General features: G+C 48.1%; 5 protein-coding genes across 5 annotated transcripts; 3 read left to right on the top strand and 2 right to left on the bottom strand.

Moving 5' to 3' along the window:
• Positions 1 to 1,718: 1,718 nt before the first annotated feature.
• Positions 1,719 to 3,381, top strand: ANOM_003088 (protein phosphatase regulator REG1; the record flags this gene model as incomplete). The annotated part of the gene is made up of 2 exons (XM_015548345.1): positions 1,719 to 2,323; positions 2,394 to 3,381. The coding sequence occupies 2 exons, from the start codon at positions 1,719 to 1,721 to the stop codon at positions 3,379 to 3,381; spliced, it is 1,593 nt and encodes a 530-aa protein (XP_015409190.1).
• Positions 3,382 to 5,068: 1,687 nt separating this feature from the next.
• Positions 5,069 to 7,929, bottom strand: ANOM_003087 (putative C6 transcription factor; the record flags this gene model as incomplete). The annotated part of the gene is made up of 2 exons (XM_015548344.1): positions 5,069 to 7,639; positions 7,852 to 7,929. 2 exons carry the CDS (start codon positions 7,927 to 7,929, stop codon positions 5,069 to 5,071), a joined length of 2,649 nt encoding a protein of 882 aa, XP_015409187.1.
• A 1,745-nt stretch (positions 7,930 to 9,674) lies between these two features.
• On the top strand, positions 9,675 to 12,196 carry ANOM_003086 (repressor protein; the record flags this gene model as incomplete). Its single annotated transcript, XM_015548343.1, has 2 exons — positions 9,675 to 11,840; positions 11,945 to 12,196. The coding sequence occupies 2 exons, from the start codon at positions 9,675 to 9,677 to the stop codon at positions 12,194 to 12,196; spliced, it is 2,418 nt and encodes an 805-aa protein (XP_015409186.1).
• Positions 12,197 to 12,490: 294 nt separating this feature from the next.
• On the top strand, positions 12,491 to 15,356 carry ANOM_003085 (uncharacterized protein; the record flags this gene model as incomplete). Its single annotated transcript, XM_015548342.1, has 7 exons — positions 12,491 to 12,962; positions 13,031 to 13,671; positions 13,724 to 13,804; positions 13,934 to 14,488; positions 14,545 to 14,666; positions 14,723 to 14,903; positions 14,955 to 15,356. 7 exons carry the CDS (start codon positions 12,491 to 12,493, stop codon positions 15,354 to 15,356), a joined length of 2,454 nt encoding a protein of 817 aa, XP_015409189.1.
• A 313-nt stretch (positions 15,357 to 15,669) lies between these two features.
• Positions 15,670 to 16,095, bottom strand: ANOM_003084 (uncharacterized protein; the record flags this gene model as incomplete). The annotated part of the gene is made up of 1 exon (XM_015548341.1): positions 15,670 to 16,095. One exon carries the CDS (start codon positions 16,093 to 16,095, stop codon positions 15,670 to 15,672), a length of 426 nt encoding a protein of 141 aa, XP_015409188.1.
• Positions 16,096 to 16,914: the final 819 nt, after the last annotated feature.

Genomic DNA, 16,914 nt, shown 5'->3' with positions numbered 1-16,914 from the left:
GTGTGAGAAAGGCAAAGTATATTTGAAGAAGAGTAGCAGAAAAAGAAAAAATGATACAAAATAATCAAGACATTAATTAACAGTGCAACAGTTGAACACAAAAACAATTTACCAATGACATTTTAGATTAATGATCCAGATAACCAGGCTAAAGATCATGATACACACAGAAGTGGGTTCCAGACGAATAACCGCCGCCATGATTAAACAAGATTCCAGAGTATTAGTAGGGGAGGGGCTGAGAGAACCAAAAAGTTATTACAGGGAAAGCCTATACCAATACCCATGCCCATACATACATATGAATCAATCCATGAATTAATAGGTCAAGGAATAAATGCAGAGGTATATATCTATGTCTGTATATCTTTCTCTCTCAATGAATAATTAATATATATACATCAAACAAGATTATGTACAGGAGGATGATCCGCAGTAGAAGGAGGGTCTAAGAAATCGAACTAAAAGGATCTAGACAACGTTCTATCGAGGCTCACACAAGAGTCTGGAGGTTTCTCCATGGGGTTTGATGAATGACGAGAAATCCAAAAAGGTCTGGACGGGTACACTCCACCTCTGGAGGTATGGTTTGAAAGAGGGGGCACAAATCACCGTCTATGCGGCGGGGCCCACCCTTCCATGCTCGAGCCAATAATTTCTTCCCATTTCACCGTCTAGGCGCATGGTAATAAAATACCACCGCTGGAAACTTACGAGGAGTAAGTTTAACTCGTCCCTGGTGGCAACCTTGCCTTGTTCTCTCACTCACTCACTCACTCTCTCTTCTCTTTTCCTGATTCCTTTTCCTTTCCTTTTCCTTTTCTTTTATTTTTTATTTTTTTTTTTGTCTCACTCTGCGTACGTAAATTACCTTATAGGTACGCCCCTTCCCCTTGGTCCATCTCACCTTTTGATACCTTGACGTATACTACTATGTCTACATGTATGTACATTCAAGCACATCATTTCACCAAATCTTGTCATCGAACCTCAAAAGTAGATTCTTCTACTACTATTCCCCAGCCTACCCACCACCACTACCACCGCTACTATTACTAGGTGGTATGACTTCACAGGATTGAAAGCTTGTCAGATCACCATTTCATGATATTATAAGATCACTACATCATCATTCTTCTTCTTCTCTTTATCTGGGGCAATTCAGACGGCCATCTCCGTTGTCCAGTATTTTGTGAGTACTTCCTTTCTATTCTCTCTTCATGTTCATTTTGAATGTATTATTTTTTTCTGACGAGACCGATTGGGACACAGAAGTAAATTACAATTCCATACATACATTCCTTACTTGAACGGATCTTCCCCAAAAGGTCTTGCCCAAAAGGCCCGCTGATACCTTGGAAATCTTAAAAAAAGGCACCCTCTCATTCATCGAGCTTGCTGTCCCCGAGCCATATCTACCTTTGAGCTATTCTTGATCTCATCTTCCGGATACGTACTTCTCCGACCCATTAGGTCTACGCCATCTCTCCTCTCTAAAATGCTCTTCGGGTCCTGAAACTTCTATCTTCTTGTCGATCTCTCGTTCTTCGACTCTTTACAGTCTACTCACTTTGACATCCTCCGGCAATTCTTCTCTTCATCCTCCCGTCCTTGACAATCAGTAGTCTAGTTGGCGAAAGAAGCAACGAGGCAGGGAAAAACTAGGCTGAGCTACTCCAGAATACATTAACTCCAATGATAACCGTTGCCTCGTGAAGATGGCTGCCGTGCTTCCCGCCTCACAGGAGAGGCATACGCGACTTTCTCCCGATCCGCTACGGTACCCCATCGCTCAAAGATACTTCTTGGAAGATTCGGACGTGATCACCGTAAAGTCGCCTACCAATGATTACTCCCCAAGAGATTGTCGGAGTCCAATGGTATCCTCGGCGCTTTCTCCATTTCCCCATTCTCCCGATTTCGCCGGGACCGCTCCTGCAACCATTGGTAGTCTATCATTCTGTGTACGTGATGGGCAGAATGATGATGTTGATGAGATAATACTGCCCTCATATGACGCAGGCCCATGCGTCCCCAAGTTACCTGAAGCTCCTAGCGAAGCCTCGACCGAGTCATCGACGGACATGCACCGTATGAACTTGCCGAGACCGGCCGACGACAGTTTGATTGAAGAAGAGCCATCGAGACACGTTGATTACCTCGCCCATGAGTGGAAGGAGGAGGATATATGGGCCTCTTGGCGATATGTGGTTGCCCGGCGGGAAATATACGATCACGGCGTGAGGTTAGAGAATGCGTCGTGGAGGACTTGGGCAAAGCTGAAGCTTAACCGGGGAACAGTATCGCCGGAAACTCTCAACTGGTTAGTGCTTCGACCGGCTTTCCCTTCTCTTCCCCCCTTTTCATTTCTGTGTTTAACCATATGTGTCCAGGCTGAAGGACTACGACGTGACCTGGCTGTATGGCCCGTTAAAGTCGTGTAGGAGGCGCAAGACTGTCTCCAACGTCTCGCCACCCCCAAGCCGCCTTGAAACGCCCACTGATAGAAAGCCGATCCTGAAGAAAAGGACGGCTTCTGAAACGATACTGCAGCGTTCCCTGTCGCAGCATACTCTCCTACAGCATGCGGGCGCCATTTTGAAGGCACAGGAAGCGGAGGTCAGCCGTAATCGGCCGTCCTTCTACCGTTACCCATCAAACCTGGGACACACATTCAGTCAGTCTTCCGAGGGTTATTCGCGAACGTCCTGCACGGCCACGCCCATCAATGGGTCATCGGGAACAGGTTCACCCTGCGAAAAGCGTCATATACATTTCAACAACGAAGTCGTGCAGTGTATCGCAGTGGAGGTGAAAGATGATGACGACGACGATTGGCCTGCAATGAACGATGACTCCTCTTCGGATGATGGCGTTGTCCTGATGAGACATGGCTCATGGCAAACGTCGACAAGCGAGAGGAGTACTACCCCACGAAGCAGCTTTAGCAGTGACAACAGGACCATTGCACCACTTCCATCTACTACACTTAAGTATCGGGGCGACACCCCGGAGCCACCGGTGGATTCAATACTCAATCGGTGGTCTGGTTACTTTTCGTCGTACTCTTCTCACTCTGTTGAGACAACTCAAGCCTCAGAGCCGGCGGCAAACTTCTTTCTGGACGAAGCGGACAATGATCTAGATTTCAATTGGGAGCCAACTCAAAGATTCCACGATTCGACCGATCGAAGTCGACCGTGGTTTGTTAACCCCGAAGACGATGCGGAACTTGACCGACATTATCTTTCAGCTTCGGGAGCCTCCTCATACGATGATGCGGAATCCACCAATGCTAGTATTTTTGATCGAGTGGTTGATACCGTCAACACCGCTAAAGACATTGCGCATGTAATATGGAATGTGGGCTGGCGGCGATAATCGACCATATACCCGCCGCCGACTCCAGGAGAATGTCGATCACCTGACGTCCTCATTCTCCGAGGCATCTCTCTCTCTTTCTCTGTCTCTTTTTGTTTTACATGGAGGGCTAGGCTGGTGCCCTATGTCTCTCGAAATGCGATACACTGAATATTGGCGTTTGCAGCGATTTTCTTCGCCTCCTCATCCTTTATCATCTTTTCTTTCTTTCTACGTTGCTTTAATTTTCTAAAAACAACGAGGTGGGCGTTCTTGGGAGCATATAACGGTCCATGAGCGGCAATTGTTACATTTCCTTTTTACTGGGAGGGCTATATTCTGTGATAAAGAAAGTTGATATTGGGTTTCTTTCGCTCTTTCTTCTTTTCTCTTTCTCTTTAATTACCGCTAGGCCCTGGGGCTGCTTTGATTGTTCCTCCTTACTCATACGAGGTCCGATGCATGATTAATGACCAATATATACAGAAGAATCCCATGCGTGAATGTGATGCTACAGGAAATAAAGTTCGAAACAAGAGATCTTCAAGGAGGTCCCAGCGCGGTTACTGTCATTGTGCCCGTTATCCTTGTATCTGGGTCGTAGTTACCTTTTCTACCTTGGTTGGGCACCCTCATTCTGGGTTTGCCAGCTCTCCTTTGAAGGGATCTGGAATGGCCTCAAGCGGTCCAGAGCAAATTCGGTCGTCTGAACAATCTGGTTAAGCTTCTCAAGGTGTGGCATACTCATGGTGTCCACTGCTCTCAGACGTTTTCCTCCGAAGCAGCCTGGACACGTTCACCCAATGTTTCAACGCTGGGTATGGGCAGAAGCTGATCGGATCGGTGTCACCCCCACCGGGTCGTCGTGCCACCCCATTCGTGGAATGGATAAATTCAAGTCGTTCTCAAGACAGTTGCCACGGAAGCTTTGGTGAAAGTTGTTGAAATTATGAAGAAGGTTGCCTATTACTCTGAACTGGTTAGGGGTTATCTTTGCTTAAATACCTTATCTAGGCCTTACTATTCACCTACTTCTTTATTTTTTTTAATTTTCTTTGTCTGCTAGGTCATACCACGATTCCCAAAGTAGCCATATTCAACTCAACGCTTCTGGAACGGAGTGCTTGGGGTGACATCTCATCCCGAAAGAAGTAACTAAAGAAAGAAGATGCACAAAAGGGAAGAGAAAGAAAACCGGGTCTATAAAATATATCAGACTAACGGTACCTCTTCTACTTCATGCTTCTAGATATTAACCATCTTCATGATGCAACCTGAACAGGAAGGACTGCTTGGCGTGCATACAGCCCATGCCAATACGGAGCTATACGAGCCTTGCCTTTATGTAAGAGCAAATTCCTCAGTGGTCGCAAATCCTTATATAGGCATGTCTATGACAGCCACATGCTATTGTGTTACATGCAATACGGTGTATCAGGGTTTCTGGGTCTACAATGTAATAAGCTTGGCATTGGATGAGTACGTTGCTTTGCTGTAATTAGGATAATGAGAAAAATGAGACACTCACCAATGGGTATCTTGAGACTATACTAGTATCCCAGGAAACGATGTCGTGGGCTACGACCATCGTAGTACGAAAGTTGATGAGCAACACTGACATGGCTCGACCAAGGCGGAGATCAAGATCGGAGGGAATATTACTCCCAGTAGACTAAATTACCCACCGAGACGGAGGGAGCTCGAGGTCTTAACTTTCCATCGCATCTTCAGAGGCGTCTTGAAACGTTTCTGGGAAGAAACCCGGCGGCGGCCAAATATCTGCGATCGAAGGTGGATGAAGTAAAGGTTGAGGACCCGCAAGACGATCTGGATCATGACAGAAGGCCTGGAAGGTAGAGTCATCGAGGAAGCCAAAATCTTTCAAACCTGCTTCGCGACTGGTGGCCCATTCAGTAGTATCAAGATATGCGAGATCTTTGAAGATAGAATCTAGATCGCTATTTGAGATTTGGCGCTCAGGGGTACCCGAAGTTCCAGCGCCAAGGTCCATCGCGTTTGCGGAAGACAGAGAATGATCATTGATAGGGTTCATACCGGACATTATTGTGTTCGATACTGAGGAGTCGGGCGTAGGTGGATTTTGATGTGCAGGTTGAAGTAGCGCATCGAGGCTACTTGAAGAGTTGGACTTGTCCAGCAGCGCCGTTACTTGGTTCATCTGTTGGTACTGCGGTTGAAGCGGTGCATCCCTCGAGGGGTCCGTATTCTCCATCTCCGTGTCTTTCGGCGTCATATATTGCCCATCCACCGGAATACTGATCCCCAGGATTGAAGATGTATAGTCGTTATCCATCACGTGCGAGTTGTTCATCCTGACGCGTTGCATAGATGCCTCGCCATTTGTACCTCGGTAACCTTCCGTGATATCGGACGGATATGGTTGGGTAGGTCCATCGGGGACAACTATTGGTAAATTGTCTCTTGATCTTGGGAAAGTGGCTGGCGAATGGGCTGACAACTCCTTTAAGCGACACCATTGTTCAAGACTTGTGGTCAACGAACGATAAACAGGCCAAGAGGGGGAGAGCTCCTTCGTCCGTTGCAGAAGCGCTTCAGCCCATCGTTCAAAAGGGAAAGCGTCGGATTCGATATTATTGCGCAAAGTAAATGCCTGTTTGGAAATTGTATGCAAGGAAACCTCGAATATTGGCGGCAGGCCGCAGATACGGAAGTTATCAAGATGCTGTGATATCATTGGTAAAGCTCTATATAGTAGTTTCTTAGCGCCCTCGGTAGCAGGCCGTTGTGAACGGTGCAGCCCGAGTTCATGGGGAGCAATGCGCAAATAAAGCCATAGCAGTGTGGCTATGTAGGTTAAACCCAAGTATGTCTGATGCGGGAGCAAAGCTGAGTGCCGTTCTGGATAGATACTCTCGGGGCCAATAAGCCGGCATCCTAGCGGCAGACAATCGTCCCATTGTTTGAGCTCTAGCACCAGCTGCTGCGCAAAAGCATGTGTGTTATGTCGGACTGCAGTATCTTGAGCAATCTTGTTCAGAACACTAGCCAGCTCAACGAGGCGGTTGAAGCAACTTAGGGCTAGAAGAGGACCACGCCGGGGAGGATTCTTCGCCTGCCCCGCTGCGGTGGCTGGTAGAACATCCGCCCATGAGTTCCATTCTTCCAAGCCGTCTTCTTCTAACAAGCCCACAGCGGCAAGATCCCGTGACTGCATGTACGGTCTTCGGGACAGGCGAAACGATATCAACGAGTCGATAACAAAACACCCAAGAAAGACTGCTTTGCCTTGCCTCAATTCATCAGATCGTCGAACGTCTGTAGTTGTGCCAAGACCCATGGAAATAGCCATGCGGACTGCCTGACCCGTCAGCAGCCAAGCGGCAGTCCATTTCTCGAGTCCGATGTTCACCAACACCAGCAGGAGAAGTGCCTGCATATGCCCAAGCTCATAATGCTCCACTTCCGAAGGAATCAAGCGCCAGGCAACCGCATAATACTCCTTTGTTTTAGAAAGCAGCTTGGATGCCCCATTCTGCAGATTTGTCCGTGATTGTGAGGTTGTATAACTGATGAGGGCCCACAGCGCAGCATGGTCGCCAGATCCTGGAGCCGCCTGCGTAATGGACACTGGCGCTGTTGCGTAGAGGTAAGATGCCCGAAGGATATTATGTTTTGCTACGATCGGGAACCAGGAGTGGGTGACAGCAAAATATACGTCCAACAATTGCGAGGTTTGAGGCGGTAGCTGTAAGTCAGGACATCCATTGGTAGTGGTAAGGGAGGCAGGTTGACTAGCAGTTGGAGGAGCTAATCGACTTCTTTTAGCGCGAGGAGAAGAAGTAGAGGGCTCCACAACACGAGGGCCGTCAGAAGGCAGAGGATCTGGGCCGCGATCTATGCGAAACCCCCATTCATTCCCTGAAGCCTCTTGTTCCTCTCGGGGACGCTTGCCGGAACTTTGTAACGTCAGCGTATCGGAACTTGACAACATTTTTTCAAGAGCGCCATAGAGGCGGCTCGTCTTCCAAGATTCATGGAGTGTTTCTGATGCGCCATCGTCGCCCCAGAGACGCATAAGCCTATCTCTCCGGCCTGCCGACTCGGCTGTGGTGCCCAACAACGAGAGCATTGTATCTTCAAAGCCCTCAATATTACATATCGAAAGAGCCCAGAGCTTTTCCAAACCACGGACATAACCCTCAGGAAGTCCGCGCTTCTTTGCATGAGGATCGTATGAGCATGTCTGGCCTGAAGCCTGACACGCGGAGCAAGCGGGACGCAGGCCGTCGCATTTGTCCTAAAGTACATTGTCATCGCGTCAGATTCAATGTCATCTTACAAAATATTGCACCGAGTAACAGCATGAATCAATCTAAGGGAATTCCCCCATAAAATCCTAGAAGGCAGCGAATGTGATGAAATTGGGGGAGGGGGTTTGTTGGCATGGTATGGTAGAGCAACGAAACAGAGTAATATCTCGGGTGACGATACCCCGAGGGACCAACCAACCTTTTTACTGCGACACCTGTCACAGGCTCTGGAGACCCTCTTGCGCCGAGGAGCTCTTGGATCCGGGGCCTCATCCATTGGAGAGGGATTACTTATGGCGGGGATAACATGCCATGTAGAGCAGAACGAAGGAGGAGCGAGAACGACTGGTCGGGAGATCACCGACCAATAACTGTAAGATTTACGGGAAGTTGGCGAACGACGGATTTTCAGTAGTGAGCTCGATAGCGTCGGGAAGAGTAATATCACGGGCACATAACCTTCCTGTTTATATACCCCGTGAGTATATGGGATTTGGGAAATAAAACGTAGCAAGAGTGTAAGAAGTCAAGTCTATCACCACAGCCACTTCAAGGAGTCTGAATGATCAATCATCTGCGTTCCCTTGGACCCTCCAGATCTAAGACGAAAATGGCCAGACCCATCCCGAGGCAGGAAGTAGTCAACGGCTCTTGTAAAGACAGACGTCGGGGCGAATATCGGGAAGTGGATTGAACGATGGATATTGAAAGACGGATTCCCTTCCGACGGTACCCTTCCGATACCAATGGAGGATTGCGAGCTATTCCTGATCAGGACCGCTTGGTTATTACTCTCCCCACATGATGTCCCCACGATTGCTGTGTCCTTTTATTATTTATTTATTATTCATAATTTTTTCTTTTCCTCCCCTTTTTTTCCCACTCTTTTCCCCACATAAAAAAAAGAAAGATAAAAAAAATAAAAATAACAAAAAACAGGACCTCACTCATGGGTTGGGTATCCTTACTGATTCTTTCTCTCTACCGATAATTAAAACCACGGTCTTAGAATGTTCCCTAGTCAAGCTCACATTTCGCCACATTATCCGGGGAACTTTTCCGATTGTCCTGCACCAGGAAGAAGGACCGCTCCAACTGCCGATAATCGGTGATCTTTTTCGTCCGGATGGTACTATATACGGAGTACTCCGTATAAGTGGTGGAGATTCCAAATCCCCACAACTCAGGTTGTTGTCTACGGAGTACTACTAGTACCTACTACGAAATAAGCGATCGATAGAGCAGGAGGATTTAAACTCAACACAGCCACGGCATCCCGAATCGGTAATCATCTGTCTGGGTTTGAATAATAGGCATTGGAAGCCCACCAAATTAAGAATATCGCGAGCGAGATGTGCAGTTCTCAAAATAGAATATACCTAAGAATGAATCCAAATTATTCAAGCTATTTATCGAGAACGAAAAAGAAAAATTACGAGTATGGTGCCGTTCCCATTTGAGGTCTCGAGATCGGATTAATAGCACCTTGGACCTCAGGACTTTTAGCCACATACTCACTCAATTCAGCTCGAAAACTGGGTTCATGATATCAGAGTTCTGAGTGATGCGGCTAAGACCTTTGCCGGGAGTTCTGGGGGAAGGCGGTGACATTCGACAGACCTCTACACTCTGCCGCATCAGTATTGATATACCCGATCACTTAGACCGATCTTAGTGCTAACTGAGTAATCTTTGGAATTGCTATATCCACCAACTACTGCACCTGTGCAACGGGCTCCTTTCACAGTCACAGCATGCTCACTGTGAGTTGCTGCATCGTCTCAAGGCACATGCGCCCCGATTATCTACTACATCCTTATCTCGTTATCCAGCTCGTGTAGTGGATTCAGGTCACACCATCTTAAGCCAACCTGCTCCCCAGCCGAATCATGGTTCCGCTATGATTGTTCGTTGAAAATAGTTACGGTTGCCACACGTCCGCTTACAGTTCATCGTCCAGTGAGATCCTAATTTAGTCTACCAACAAATACACAAGCCCAACAGGCATCATCTGTCGGCACGATGTCTCAATCCCTAGGCCACAAGTGTCACCGTAACCTCAATCCCGATGCTTCCTTAGTACTGGTTGGGATCCGAGGTTGTGGAAAGCGTTCGTTGGGCTTTGTTGCGGCAGCGGCGTTGAAAAGACGGTTCATCACCGAGGATCACTATTTCAAGCAGGTTACTGGGCTCACGCGACATGAGTACCTTAAGCGCTTTGGGAGCCAGGAGTTCCAGAAGCGTGATATCGAGGTTCTTAAGATGATGCTCGACAAACATCGATCGCGCTGCGTAATCGAATGCGGTCTGGGAAGTCTTACTCGTCCTGTGCAGGAGTACCTTCGTCTGTATTCAGCGACCAATCCTGTGGTGTATGTGGTTCGTGATATGTTCCGCATTCAAACTCTCCTAGGATTGGAAGATCAAGCTGTTAAATTGCTTTGTGAAGGAGACCCCCTGCATCGTATGTGCTCGAATTTTGAGTTCTATAATATTGAGGACCGTTCCAGCATGTTAGCTCAACTCGACGAAGTAACACCCGACCGTCGATCAGCTGGGTATTCGTTCAAGCTCAAAGAAGCCAAAGAGGACTTCACTCGATTTGTACGTTTTATCACTGGCGCAGATGTCAACCATTCGAGTTACGACTCCCCCTTCGTACTACTGGAAACCCCTCCTGAAAACCGCTCCTTTACACATGCTATCTTCATTCGATCCTCTGAAATGCTTCAGGAGGGCGTTGATTTGTGCGAGCTAGAATCAGGAGGAGACGCCATTGAGCTGTGTGTGGATCGTTGGGATACAGAGATGGCGAGTACTGTGAGCAAGCAGATTTCTTTACTTCGCAGGAGTGCTCGCATCCCGATTATCTTCTCAATCGACGCTTCGACATCCGGAATTGACAATGGTACGCTCTCCCCGGCACAGCTGCGCAGCCTCTATTTCGAGATTGCGGAACACGGCTTGCGACTAGCGGTAGAATACCTGGCGATAGACCTCGAGCAAGACAAATCATTGTTGGCCGAAACCTGTCGTAATAGGGGTATGACCAAGATCATTGGCCAGCATATATTCAAACCCTCGTCCAGTGTAATGTGGGACGACGAATCGTGCCTGTCTCTTTACCTTGAAGCCGAGAAGCTCGGTTTTCAACTGGTTCGCATTCTCAGAGTAGCAGCGGAGCGCGAAGATAACGCGGCTGTCGCCAAATTTATAAACAAAATCCAGTCTCTACCGGGCGAGCATCCGCCTATCATCGCCTACAACGTAGGCAGCCTTGGACGAACATCCCAGGTGTTCAATTCAACACTCACCTCGGTCACTCACCCGGCGATTAAGCGCCCCACGGGCAATAGAACAGATCCTCTGATTACTTCACGCGATGCGGTACAGGCGTTATTTCAAAGTTATGTGCTGGATCCTCTGCAGTTTTATATTCTTGGGGCTAGTGTGGCCTACAGTCTCTCACCAGCTATGTACAATGCTGCTTTCCACCACTGTGGCATGAGCCACACCTACAGTATTCCCGAATCTCCCTCTCTCACGGCTTTAGACAAACTGGGCCGAGATCCGCATTTTGGTGGTGCTAGTGTTGTCCAACCATGGAGGGTGCAAATTTTCCAGAAGCTCTCCTCGAAAAGTCGACATGCAGAGGCAATTGGAGCGATTAACACGATTATGCCTTTGCGGGCGCGCGCCGATGGGACGATGTTCCCTCTACAAGAGCAGGCTAGCCGTCGCAATCAGGCGGGGCCCGTGCTGGGCTGGTACGGTGAGAATACCGACTGGGTGGGAATCATGACCTGCATGAATCGCAACCTTTCGCCGCGTAATGCCATTAGTCCGTTGAAGACGACTGGGCTGGTAATTGGAGCGGGCGGCATGGGGCGTGCTGCCATTTATGCCATGCTTCGTCTAGGATGCCGAAAGATCTTTATATACAACCGCACCTTGTCCCGCGCCGAGAATGTAGCCCGTCACTTTAATTCATGGGCTGCATCGCAGGTTGGCTCTACAAAAGTGGTGCATGTGCTGAAGTCATTGCAAGATGAGTGGCCGTCAGATACTTGTCATCCATGTTTGATTGCGTCTTGTGTACCTGCCGACCCGGACCAAGATGAACCTCCGGCAAACTTCGAGATGCCGATGCAATGGCTTGAGAGTCCTACTGGTGGGGTGGTCTTAGAGGTAGGTCTTCCTCTCCCTCCTCTCCCTCCTCATTCTCCATCATTCTCCTCTTCCACCCCTCTGCAACTCTAATAATTACTGATTGATACTGATCCTGGACATAGTTTGCATACAAACCCTTGGAAACCCCACTCCTACGTCAAATGCGTCGTTTCCGCAGTGAAACTGGACGGCCATGGGTTCTGGTAGATGGGCTCGACAACGTTATTGAGCAGGCCATCGCTCAGTTTGAGCTGCTGACTGGACGGAAAGCGCCACGGCGATTGATGACTCTGGAAGCACTTCGCAATTATGTCGGGGAGCACGGACAATTTGACGAGGAAACAATTCAAGCGCGACTTGACGGGGTCCAGTAGCGCGCGGTAAGTGAGTCGGCAGTGAAGAGGCGTGGCATGCATTGCCCATTGAATGTATGAATATGTATTTTGTAATACAGAACCATAGACCGTACACGGATAAAACTACAATGTTTAAGACAAAACTGTGTTCAATTCCCGGATCGCAGCGATCACGTGCGCTAATGTGGACTGCGATCCGTCAATTCAACAGACAACTACGGACGCGCGTCCAAACGTCTCCTTGGAGTATATGCGACCTTTGCATCTGAATCCAGCAATGGCTCCCTGTTTTGCTCAACTGCACCACTAAAAATGGCAATTAAGAAGGTGCCGAGACTCCCTCACCGCAGAGGCTCCCAATCCTCCGAAGATGACTTCTTCGATATCCCTGACGAACCATGCCTGGCAATCGCCAAACGGCAACTTAGACGCATTCGGACATGGGTGGTTTTCGCCTTCCTCGTCCTTTTTATTTTATGGCTCCGACGGGAGCGTCCCCCGCCTCCGGCCCTGCCTCACATAAATTACGATTTGGTGGACTGGTCCCGTTATGCCTACAGCCAGTATGCGACCTCTAGCGCCTATCTGTGCAACGCCCTCATGGTATTCGAAGCCTTGCAACGGCTAGGAAGTCGGGCACAACGGGTATTATTCTTCCCTGAAGATTGGGATGTCAGTGTCGAAAGCGAGCGTGATAGGGATAGCCAGTTGTTGGCGATGGCAAGAGATAAATACAATGTGATGCTGATCCCCATCAGCTTGGAGACTATCAAACCGGGGGCAGGTGTGTTGTGGCAGCAAAAAACCAACGAGGTAAAAGCAAGGGCTAATAAGATTTATATTCCTTGACAGGATCTGGAGAATCATGGGATAAAAGTATCTCTAAATTGCTTGCCTTCGGCGAGAGCGAGTACGATCGGATAATCCACCTCGACTCCGATGCCAACGTTCTGCAGAACATGGATGAGCTATTTTTCCTTCCTCCGACCAAGGTTGCGATGCCACGGGCGTACTGGGAGCTTCCGGATACCAAACAACTGTCGTCTCTGCTGATTGTAATCGAACCGTCCTACAATGAATATAATGCTCTGATGGAGGCGGCGCTTCCGGCTATATACGGACAGAAAACGTTCAATGCATCATCGACACATCGATACGATATGGAGTTATTGAACGAACGTTATGCCGATTCCGCCACCGTGCTTCCACATCGCCAGTATGGCTTAGTGAGTGGCGAATTCCGCACTGAGGATCACAGAAATTTCCTGGGAAATGACTATGAGGTCTGGGATCCGGATAAAGCGCTAGCAGAAGCCAAGCTTGTGCATTTTTCAGATTGGCCTTTGCCTAAACCGTGGGTACTGTGGCCGCAGAAGTTGCTGGCTGAAATGTTGCCCAAGTGTAAACACAATCCTGGCACACCCCAAGAAAGTGGGTGCCGTGATCGAGAGGTGTGGAAGAGTATCTATCATGACTTCCGACGGCGGCGAAAGGTTTGTGTTGCACCTTTCCATCGGCATACGACTTTATTAACAGAGCCATTAGGACGTCTGCAAGCTTCTGAGTTATCCGGCCCCTGATTGGCCTCCAAGAGAGCATTCTGAGCCTTCCAGCTCAAATGAACCTGTATAATGCATATTTGATGGAGTATGACCGGCGTTCCTGGGTTTACACACGGGCTAGCATTACATGTAAATCATATAGACTGTCCCATTTTATTATAATACATCACCGGAGAATTCACCCTGCATTTAGGGGACACGTGCATTCTCAACTGACCTCACCTCATTCTTGTTAAACTGGGTGGGTATCAAGGTTTCAACTGGCATGAGAGCATATTTGGGCTTCGGTATCCAACAAACATGCCTGAAGATGACACATAAGGGAAAGGAGGGGCAACTGCTTCAGTTTGAGAAACAACAAACAAACTCTTGCCATCCTCGCCATATCTTCACCTATACCATGATGGCATTAACGGGCTGCAAAAGATGTGGCATCGCAGCGATCTTGTCGCTCGCATTATGCCAGTCAGCTGCGAGTACTTCTGGTCCGACAGACAGCCTATTCACTTTCAGCTGTTTACCATTGACAACACAACGGTCTGATCCGATTATATCTCCGGGAAAGCCTTCCTCACACACGCACGTCGTTGTAGGGGGCACAGCTTTTCAGAGGCTGATGACAACCGAGACTGCTAAAAATGCCAACGACACAACCTGTGAGGTTGCGATAGACCGGAGCAATTACTGGATTCCACAATTATATCATCAGACGCGAGATGGGTTTGAAACAATCGAATTTGAGAACAGCGTATGTTATAAACAGTAATGAAGAATATCCGGACGGCACCTGACATAGCAAACCAGGCAATATATTATTTCAACAGAGCATGCGATTATTCCCCCAACGCAACATCTTGCGATGGTACAGAATACCCGCTGGCGCCACCCCCCGGCCTGCGCATCGTTGCTGGAGATTTATTTCTCCGGTAAGAGGTTTTTGGAGCGAGTCATTCAAGGTGCAGCAGGGCTGATGCTGTCATAGAACGTATAACGAGACGAACTTCGCACAGCGGGCCATCTCCCATATGTGTATGAAGGATGATGGGACTTCAAGCGAAACAAAACATCTTCCCCAGCAACCATGTCTGAAATTGAGATCGCAAGTGTTTTTCCCCTCATGCTGGGATGGAAAAGCTCTCGATAGTCCAGACCATCAGAGCCACGTGAGTAAAGCTTCGACGATTATGACATGTTCTAGCCTGATGTTGAATTAGATGGCCTATCCCGCGGTTGGGGATTATAATCAGGGTGTTTGCCCGGAGACCCATCCGGTGGCTGTGTATTCGATATTTATGGAATTCTTCTTTAACACGAAACCCTTTCCTGACCATGAGAATTGGGTGTACGCTATGGGCGACCCAACAGGATATGGTCTGCATGGAGACTTTCTCAACGGCTGGACAGACCAGAACGCACTGCAGAACGCTATGGCGACATGTACGGGCCTGGAGGGGCTGAACGATCCGGAATGTTCGATCACAAACAACCAAACAAGGGCACTGACTCCAATCACACATTCTTTGGATGCACCTTCACCGTTGGAGCAATTGGGTCAGCATGGGCCACTTGCCAAATTACCAGGGAATAATCCGATAACAGGATCACACGGGCTGTAGTGACTGAGGTGACACTGAGGTCTCTGCTTAACCTCCTGCAAATAGCTTCAAGATCATTGCATACTTTGAAAGAGGAGATCTTGGTTGATAACGCAATAACACATCCCGAAGATCCATACTGGGCAGCGTAACTGGTCGTATGAATCCACCAACCCTATGCACCTGCGTTGCGATCGCTCTTCGGGCATCCCAGGCTGTATGAGAACAAGTAGATTGCTTCAATCCAGGCCACATCACTCGCCAGAGCTGTGCAGAATATGTGCTGTAGATTATTAATGAGTTTTAGCCCCAATAGTACAGTCTAAATCGCCAATCAATTCACATATCCCATCCCCTTCCTCCACCATCTCCAAACACCGCGATCTTCCATTATACTTCCGAACTCCTTGACTGTCTCGACCTCTTCTAGACCAGCGACAGGATCACTCCCACCTTGCTCTTGTTGTCCATTACTTTTCTTAGCGCCCTGCTGTTTCCCGTTCTCATTCCGATTCTGAAGATCTTTCTCCAGAAGTCCAGGCCTAGCCACAAGCTGGAAATCCTTATATCTCAGATTGCGTACCACGCTCACCCATGCCTCAACAGCATTTTTCTCGTTTGATTCAACATACATGATTCCAGGAATGCCACCAGAGCGAAGGAGTGCAAAGCAATCGTGAGCGGACGCAGCTTGTTTCAGCGCAGCAACCTTCTTGCGGGAGGTAATGTGGTGGGTGCGGATGAGGGCGTTGTATAGCATTGTTAGAAGTGTTTCTTTTCTCTTGATTAATTTCAAAGTCTAAAGGCCTCGGAGGGAACATATCGGTATCATCGTGACTAGTAGGGTAATCCCTACAATTTCCTGATGTTGTTGGTAGGCGAGGGCGGGTTCTTATCCCAACACACATGAATCATAACCCGTGATGCCAGTGGAGCCAGCGGATAACCAAAATAGGTATAGCGTATTTTCGTATATAACTGTATACACATTACCCATTCTATGAGTTCACTCTAACCACACTACGGATAATCAAGACCGATCTATGGCCAGCCTTAGAAAAGAGAAAACATCGGCAGTCAAGCACAAAGATCAAGACCTGTTTCACTACAAATTGGGACATACAGACCCCATCGCTTGCGCCATTGGAAAGTTTGTGGCTCACTAAGACGTAAAGGCGTACTTCATGTGTGACTACTCGAGCTTCAACAAGAAAGGCCTCATAGTCAGCTGCAAATTTTGGTTATCGTCAAAATCTTAGTACCGAGGAGGGTCATGGCATGTTATTTATGGTTTTGCGCATTTTAGAAATAGAGCTGCTTCATCACATAGAGCACAAAAACATAAAAGGGTTAAAGATAAACTAAAACCTGAGACAACGCTTGTATAGGGTGGTTTTGGTTGAGCCAGAGTTCCGCCCCATATTTGTGGCTCGGAAACCATAGTACTAGAATGGGAAATGAAAATGACTTGTCAAGCTGTATGCCGTCTCTATATAACGCGTTGTCTGGCAAAGTGTACAACTTTCACTCCTGCGTTTATTTCGACCGATTGGTCTCTATGACTATGGCTCAACATAGC

This window comes from Aspergillus nomiae, assembly GCF_001204775.2.
Source record: "Aspergillus nomiae NRRL 13137 chromosome Unknown contig00057, whole genome shotgun sequence".
In the NCBI taxonomy this organism is placed as follows: domain Eukaryota; kingdom Fungi; phylum Ascomycota; class Eurotiomycetes; order Eurotiales; family Aspergillaceae; genus Aspergillus; species Aspergillus nomiae.
This window is presented reverse-complemented; position numbering and strand designations above follow the sequence as displayed.